The sequence below is a fragment of the Ranitomeya variabilis genome, chromosome 1 (genome assembly GCF_051348905.1).
Source record: "Ranitomeya variabilis isolate aRanVar5 chromosome 1, aRanVar5.hap1, whole genome shotgun sequence".
NCBI lineage: Eukaryota > Metazoa > Chordata > Amphibia > Anura > Dendrobatidae > Ranitomeya > Ranitomeya variabilis.
Genome location: NC_135232.1, coordinates 495584720 through 495593907, shown reverse-complemented (window position 1 = coordinate 495593907; position 9188 = coordinate 495584720). Strand labels below are relative to the sequence as shown.

Below are 9188 nucleotides of genomic sequence, written 5' to 3'. Positions count from 1 at the left end.
CGGGATGGCATACAGATGTGGAGTGTGCTGAGAGGCACCGACCATCGCTAATCGCTGGGCAATAATGCGGGCACGGTCCTCTGCTGCCGGCCCGTCCTGCCTGCAGGAGCTGCTAGCACAGCCGGGCCGCTCTGTGTGTGTGTGTGTGTGTGTGTGTGTATATGTGTGAGTCTGTGTGTATATATATATATATATATATATATATATATATATATATATATATATATATATATATATATATATATATATATATATATAATATGTGTGTGTGTGTATACACATATATATACACACACACACAGACTCACACATATACATATATATATATATATATATATATATATATATATATATATATACACACATGTACATACATACACATCTGTATGTGTGTGTGTCTGTGTTTGTATAAATATATATATATGTGTGTGTGCGCGCTTACATGTATGCATATCTCTATGCTTGTGTATATGTCTGCGCATGCGTGTATATATGTATGTTTTATATTTGTGCATCTTATGTGTATACAGTACATATATGCTCGTATGTGTGTATAATATATATGCTCATGATGTGTTTATATTGATGATGTATATTCATCTATGCATTGCTTGTTTGTGTGTGACTACTTCTGAGATCTATCTAGAAATGATTTGTGTATGTTTCTGTTCGTCTGTGGTCAGTCGGTCTCGTGTCCCCGGTCATGCTGTACTTTGTGTTCGTCTGTAGTCAGTAGGTCTCATGCTACCGGTAATGTAGAGCTTTCTGTCCGTCTGTGGTCAATAGGTCTCTATCCCCTGGTCATGCTGTGCTTTCTGTCCATCTGTGGTCAGTAGGTCTCGTGCCCCCAGGCATGCTGTACTTTCTGTTCTGTCTGTCTATGGTCAGTAGGTCTCGTCCTCCCAGTCATGCTGTACTTTCTGTCTGTCTGTGGTCAGGAGGTCTCGTGCCCCCAGTCATGCTGTACTTTCTGTCCATCTATGGTCAGGAGGTCTCGTGCCCCCAGTCATGCTGTACTTTCTGTCCATCTATGGTCAGGAGGTCTCGTGCCCCCAGTCATGCTGTACTTTCTGTCCATCTATGGTCAGGAGGTCTCGTGCTCCCAGTCATGCTGTGCTTTCTGTCCGCCTGTGGTCAGTAGGTCTCGTGTCCCCTGTCATGCAGTTCTATCCGTCCATCTGTGGTCAGTAGGTCTCGTGCCCCCCGGTCATGCAGTGCTTTCTGTCCGTCTCTGGTCAGTAGGTCTCGTGCCCCCCGGTCATGCAGCGCTTTCTGTCCGTCTGTGGTCAGTAGGTCTCGTGTCCCCAGTCATGCGGTGCTATCCGTCCGTCTGTGGTCAGTAGGTCTCGTGTCCCCGGTCATGCAGTGCTTTCTGTCAGTCTGTGGTCAGTAGGTCTCATGCCCCCCGGTCATGCAGTGCTTTCTGTCTGTGGTCAGTAGGTCTCATGCCTCGGTCATGCATTGCTTTCTGTCCGTCTCTGGTCAGTAGGTCTCGTGCCCCCAGTCATGCAGCGCTTTCTGTCCGTCTGTGGTCAGTAGGTCTCGTGCCCCTGGTCATGTTGTGCTTTCTGTTGTTGACACATTCCTTTTTACTACATTGCAGATAATATCTGTATTTTTCCTCCATAGGTCATTCCTGATAAGATAAGCATTAGTCCCTGGAATTGTAACTTTTCCTGACGCTACTACCTGGACATACTACCAAATAATTATTATACCTGGATTTACTGTTCTAAATAGTCGCCCTCCTATTTGCTAGGAGGTTAAAGAATGATGATGACCAGCACTACCACTGATCATGTGAAAATGGAACCTCCTTTCTATCATGAGGATACTCTGAATTTGCAAGACTTTGCTCAGATCTCAGGATATAGTGGTGGCACTACTGGAGTTATCACAGGCTCGCATCAAGCTGGTGGTGGAGATGCTCGAGTCAGGTACACCCCAGAACATAAAATGATGAGTGCCAACATTATAATTCAAGGAAGTAACCTGAAAAAGAAAAGCCTGACTCCTTCTTCATCTGCACCAGTCCCTGCTGCTGTCATTCCTGTTGGATTCTCTGAAGTTATTACTCGTGGAAGTGATGCACTGAAGTTGTTGCAGGCTGCGGGCAGTGGACTTGGTGACTCTCCAGGGGGCGATGTGGTTGGAAATGACCTTAGTCCAGTGGCAGCTGAAGGTAGTGCTATAGTGGTGGCAGCCGGAAACAGTACTGCAAGCAGTAGCAATAGTGGCAGCACCCCATCAGAGGTCTCTCTTCTTCCTCCACCTTCAAATGCTGCTCTGAATCTACTTAAACTTACTCCTCCTGAATTAGAGCATCTCCTAATCCAGGCTGCCAGCCCCGGTCTTTCAGCCACATCCAGCAGTAATCCTAGTCCTGCTACAGTAGCCACCCCACAGCAGGGTACACAAGTACCTGCCACCACAGTTCCACATCCTTTCTTATACCGCAACCAACAGGTTATCACTCAAGAACAGGAAGGCTTTGCAGATGGCTTTGTAAAAGCTTTAGCTGATCTACATAAACAGAATCAGCTATTGGGAGCACCTATTTCACCATCAGCTCTGGCTACCAGCTCGCCATCTTACCCAACTCGATCACTGCTGCCAGCCGGAGAGGTACCTGTCTACACTAACCTCAGCAGTTTTAACCCAGGAGCTCCACAGCTCAGCCCTACTCTTCCTCAACCCCCACCTCCAGCAACTTACTCGGGTAATACTGCCAGTTCCACACCAGCTGTACAGTTACATTTTCCAGGACTCAACCGGCTTCATACAGTAAGGGGTCCTCTAGATGAACCACAAACTGTCCCTGATGTGTCCCAGTCTGGTGCTCCAACAGGTAGTGCAGGAGATACGAGCACACCACCTTCTCTTTCGCCAATTGACTTGGAAACACAGGAGCGGATCAAAGCAGAGAGGAAAAGACTGAGGAACCGAATTGCTGCCTCAAAGTGCCGTAAAAGGAAGTTGGAGCGAATTGCACGCTTGGAAGAGAAGGTGAAAGTTCTCAAGTCCCAGAACTCTGACCTGGCATCTACTGCTAGTCTCCTGCGAGAGCAGGTATCTCAGCTCAAACATAAGGTTATGAGTCATGTCACTAGTGGTTGTCAGATAGCTGTGGCCAAAACTTCACCAGGGTCCAAGACAGGAGAAGCCTCTACTTGCTGAAAAGATGAAAGAAGTCAACTATTTATTAGTTATACAAGAGGCACGAACGACTCTCGCAGGATTGAGACTGTGGAGTTGGCCTCCTCAGAAGTGGATTGCAACTTTCACTTAATTTGGCTGTCTTGCCTTTTTCTTTTCCTTTTTTTTTCCCTGAGGCAAGTGGTTTGTGCAAAATTTAGGCACCATTAAGTGAAAATATAACATGTGCTGATAGAGTAGTAGAAGAGCAAACACACACAAAGTGCGGATATGCCAAAAAAAAAACCCAAGCTGTCAAAACTGTTGTCGGGAGCTGATGAGGCCTCTTCAGCAATTCAGCTTTTTGTTCACATAGCATTGCAGTATGTGAGAAGAAGGAACACTACAATGCTGTTTGTTACAGGCGGCAAATAATCTGCAAGGATTATAATTATTTTTCCAAACCATAGGGTGACATTGAGCCTCTGAGAATGAGCTTCTACAATCGCTCCCTCCACCCAGCCTTTATTTAACTCGCTGGACCTGTTTGGATTTGTTGCTCCACAAAAGAGTATAACTGCATTCTGTACGACATAAAAAGGGATAAAGGAGGCTATCCATGTGGCTAGAAAAGGGGCAATTGCACTTACTTGGTGAGGATGCAACATTCGGCTTAAAAACTCATGTAAATAGGAATATCGCTTATATTTTATTTTATTATTATTCAGTGCCAAAGCTTTTGGTGAGGTTCAAGCAACCCCCCCGAGCCCCATATGCAGGTATTTTACAAAGTGGCAGACGGTGTTAATTACAAAGAATATTACTGCTAAATATTAAACCGAAACATATTTATTTTTTGCTGCCAAGCCTTCACGCTGAAAATACTCCTATCCAACACACTCCAAAGAAACCATAAAAATGAGAAAGCGGCCAAATGTTCTGTAAACTTGGAGCGATTTCTGCTTTTCTCTAGCTTTGCTTACTAACGTTTTTATTCTTAAAATTTCTAAAAATGATGGTTATCCATGGGCAGCTGACGAACGCTTTGTGCCCGGTTCAAGAAATCTCCGATTTTTATTCTAACTTTGCTTTTTAGAAATGTTAAAAAATAAAAGCTTCTGAATTTAAATACTCCAGGGAAGGGCCAAGTGTTTACTAGATGCCTATTCTGCCTCGTGTCCCTGGGACGGCTAATACATCATTGTTGGATGCATGGCGCCCCTGTTGCCGCCACACGCATCCTTTAAGTCCCAGATGACATGTCTGCCAAGATGTATATGGTGATACTTACTTAGGTCATTAAAGTTAACGCGAGCTAGAAGCAAAACGATTCAATGCTGAGCTTTGTTCAGGCCGTTGAATCTTACAAGTAAACGTTTTTTTTAATCGCACTTTTCCGCCTGAGCTATTTAAAAAGGGAGCTGGCGTATTTTGAGGCCATGCTTTTTTAGAAATTGTAGTATTTAAAGTCCTGTAACAGCAGATGGCAATGGCGTGCTTAGACTGAGAAATGAATTTTATTTATTGCACTCGGTCTGAAGAAAGACTTTAAATATTGTTCAGTCTTACTTTTTTTTTTTTTTTTTTTGACAGGTGATTATTGCACTAAGTTCTAGATGTATTTTTGTATGCTGATGTGATGTTTTAAATAGACAAGCAAACTATTTAATATTTAATTTTGGAAAAGCAGGGACCATATTGATTTATTATCCAAAAAATAATTCAAAGTTCTACGTCCCTAAGGTGATAAGTCTATTTTCAGTACAGAAAAGTTTTGTGTAACCTTTTTAGAACAGATGCATATCGATCTATAGTACTAGCGCTCTGCGTCCTGTCCACAAATATGCTTACTCGACGTGGTGTTTGTTTTTACCTTTAGGTCGGGATCCAGAACGGTTCTATTGTTTACAAACCCAATAGAACCCAATGCATTTTAGTCTGAGTGTGCCATTTGTATCCTGGCCACAAGGGGTTAAGATGTTGCGCCCTAAACCGTAATTAAATTGAGCATCTAAAAACACTCGTCATTTGACAGAAAAAACTTTTTTATGGTATATATTTATTTTCTAAATATAAATGTCCTTGTATTTTTGCTAGAATATATAAAAGTGTCTATTAAAAGCTATCTGGTGATTGCACATTGCATACAGTTTGCAATTCAGACATGAATGTCCATAGAATAGGAGGGAAAGATCCCTTTTTTTGGGACTTGGGTTCAGTTGGGTTAATTTTCCCTCCGTACTATGAGCATTTACATCCTATTTATTTCTTGAAACTTGAAGTGTTTGGTGTTTTCAGACTTCTATTTTTGTAAGAAGTAGTGGAAGGAGGCTAATTTGGGAGTAACGACAAGCTCCTATGCGCCTCTTTTTCTCTTTTTGTAATGTGTAACATTCCAGCTGGGCACGCGGATGGTGACCTTTTTATTCCATATCCGTGCTCTGAAAAGTGACAAGTTAAGGGCTCGCAACTTTTTCGGATAATCTGGTAAATAAATACCGGAGATGAGATGACGATTTAATGCAGTTATCAAAAAGTCCGTTAACGCTTTTAATCCTTTTTTTTGTTTTTTTTCCTTCGATGAGATATATTCTTGGGAGCTGAATAATTTACTTGTGAAATGTATACTATGGGACACAAACAAAGGCAAGTTTCTGATTTCTTTCTTGCTGCATCTGTTCAGGTGTCCTGCACTTGATGTTCCGTGTGCTATGGAAATATGCTGCAGTGGTTTGTGATCTTTCTCCCATCCCATCATTTCCATATGGCTTCTCTTAAAGTTCTAGTGCCGTTAATATTGTGTCTTTTCCAACCATTAGCCCTTTTTTTAATGTAGTAGGTGTGAGCAGTGTTTTTGGTACTTGTGTTGTACTGCCGATAATCTTATACCCCACGTTTATCTGTAGTACCTACGTAGAGAAAAAAAATTCCATTCCTTCTCGTGTGATGCCGGTTTATGTTTTTTCTAGTAATTTATGATTTTGGAAGTCTGTGTACAAAACAGTTTTTTTTTTTTTTTTTCTTGAGACGCAGTGATCTGTCATTGTCGAAGCATTTTCCAGTATGATCATTTGTCGGTGGTGTCGTGTGCCAACGTTGTAGCCCTGTTTTTCACAAGCCGGAGAAAGACAGATGTATGTGGACTATAATAAAGGAACAGATTTGTTTTACAGTTAGCAGATAAGCTGGTGTGAACATTTTTTTTTTTTTTCCCCATTTCCTTTAAAGGAATTTTTCAATGAGAAATTATTCACGACAAGACATTAATACACAACCAAAAGGTCATTGCTGAATATCTGGTAGCCAACACTTGCAAGGGGGGTTCCACTCCATTTTTGGGAACTGACTTGTACGTCCTAAACGACATAGTCTAATACTCATTGTTGGAAAAAACGTTTCTAACCAATGTCCCAATAGATATAATAATTAAATTATTTGTCTTTAATTTTGTGAGTCAGATTTATTTATACTATTTATACCCGAATCTCGGCCAAAGCGGAGCATTCTCATTTATTTTTTGGGAGGGGCATTGTATTTTACCACTTCCTGGATACATCTCTGTTCACACTGACAAGTCGTTTATGGCCGGTCAACACCAACCGGCATTGTATCACTATGGATAAGTGAGGGAATGGCAAGAAATTGCTAATTTAATCTAAAAAAAAAAAAAAAAAAAAAAGTTTATTTTTATATATTTAACCTTTTTTAGGAATAGGATGAAATTATATCAGAAAAATGTGTGCTCCAGGATAGTGTATAGTGCAAGCACACAACAGGATAGTGACTGCAGGTTCATCCACCCAGACACACAAAAGGCGTTTAGTTGCACCATTATAACTATAGCATTGAGTTACCTGTGGACCTGAAATTCCATCATATCCTTTACTTCATAAATGGGTGCATAAGGGATTCTGCTGCTAGCGACCAGCATATAAGGGAGAATATATATATATATATATATATATATATATATATATATATATATATATCTATATATATATATATATATATATATATATATATATATATATATATATATATATATATATATATATATATATATATATATATATATATATATATATATATATATATATATATATATCTCCACATATATCCACCACATCAAATCCCTGTCATGGGCAGCATAATCTCCAGACCTGAACCCCATTGAAAACCTCTGGAATGTAATCAAGAGGATGATGGATAGACAAAAGCCATCAAACAATTAAGAACTGCTTACATTTTTGCACCAGGAGCAGTATGAGAGACTGGTGGAAAGCATGCCAAGATGCATGAAAGCTGTGAATAAAAATCATGGTTATTCCACAGAATATTGATTTCTGAACTCTTCCTGAGTTAAAACATTAGTATTGTTGTTTCTAAATTATTATGAACTTGTTTTCTTTGCATTATTTGAGGTCTGAAGGCACTTTTTTTTTTTTTTTTGTAATTTTGACCACTTCCCCTTTTCAGAAAAAAATACAAAATGAATTGCTTGGAAATTCGGAGACATGTTGTCAGTAGTTCATAGAATAAAAGAACAACCTACATTTTACTTAAAAATAAAAGTATAAAGAGAAAAATCAGACAAACTGAACATTTTGCAGTGGTCTCTTAATTTTTGCCAGAGCTGTATATATAATTATTAACATGTATAAATTAACTTTTCTAGAATATCATCAAAAGTTATTTCAGGTCTTCAATACAAAAAGTGAAACTCATATAGAGTCATTACAAACAGAGTGATCTATTTCAAGTGTTTATTTCTGTTAATGTTGATGATTATGGCTTACAGCCAATGAAAACCCCAAAGTCCTCTCCGTATCTGCACTGACTTTATTCTTGATAAAACACAGTGGACCTACTCCCACAGATGACATGGCTCCCCAAACCATCACTGATTGTGGATGGTTCACACTAGACCTCAAGCAGCTTGGATTGTGGTCTCGTCACTCTTCCTCCCAGAATCTGGGACCTTGATTTCCAAATGAAATGCAAAATTTACTTTCATCTGAAAACAACACCTTGGACCACTGAGTAACAGTCCAGTTCTTTTTCTCCTTGGCCCAGGTAAGACGCTTCTGGAGTTGTCTATTTGTCATGAGAGGCTTGACACAAGGAATGTGACACTTGTAGCTCATGTCCTGGATACATATCTGTGTGTGGTGGCCTTTCAAGGCTGCGGTTATCCTGGTTGCTTGTGCACATTTTTCTACCACACTTTTTCCTTCCACTCAACTTTCCATTAATATGCTTGGATACAGCACTCTGAACAGCCAGCTTCTTTAGCAATGACCTTTTGTGGCTTACCCTTCTTATGGAGTGTGTCAGTGACTGCCTTCTGGACATCTGTCTGTCAAGTCAGCAGTCTTCCCCATGATTGTGGAGCCTACTGAAACAGAGTAAGGCTACTTTCACACATCCGTCGGTACGGGGCCGTCGCAAACCTTCGGCCCGACGTACCGACGGACATTGTGCTAAATGTAGCACAACGTGGGCAGCGGATGCAGTTTTACAATGCATCCGCATTCCATTGTGAGTTCCGGGGAGGAGGGGGCGGAGTTTCGGCTGCGCATGCGCGGTCGAAATTGGCGGACCCGTCGCACAAAAAAAGTTGCATTGAACGTTTTTTTTGTGCGTCGCGGCTGCCAAAACACGACGCATCCGTTGCACGACGTGTGGCCATACGTCGCTAATGCAAGTATATGGAGAAAAACACATCTTGCGGGCAACTTTGCAGGATGTGTTTTTTCTCCAAAACGATGCATTGCGACGTAGGCCATAAGACGGAAGTGTGAAAGTAGCCTTAGTGACCTTTTTAAACAATTAGGAATAGTGATGAGTGAGAGTGCTCGTTACTCGGAGATCACCCTAGCATGCTCGGAAATCTCGCTCATCACTACTTTCTAGGAAGCCTTTGCAGGTGGTTTTTGCTATCCTAATTTACTGAGATGATGACTTTTGGGCTTTCATTGGCTGTAAGCCATAATTATCACCATTAACAGAAATAAACGCTTGAAATAGATCACTCTGTTTGTAATGACTCTATA

General features: G+C 40.8%; 1 protein-coding gene across 1 annotated transcript in view; it reads left to right on the top strand.

The window, feature by feature from the left end:
* Positions 1–6792, top strand: part of LOC143765391 (transcription factor Jun-like) — a 7106-nt gene extending 314 nt beyond the window's left edge. The window contains exon 2 of the mRNA XM_077252001.1: positions 1630–6792. Within this exon, the coding sequence (XP_077108116.1) occupies positions 1771–3177 (1407 nt within the window). The 5' untranslated portion in view covers positions 1630–1770 and the 3' untranslated portion in view covers positions 3178–6792. The remainder of the gene's footprint in view (positions 1–1629) is intronic.
* Positions 6793–9188: the final 2396 nt, after the last annotated feature.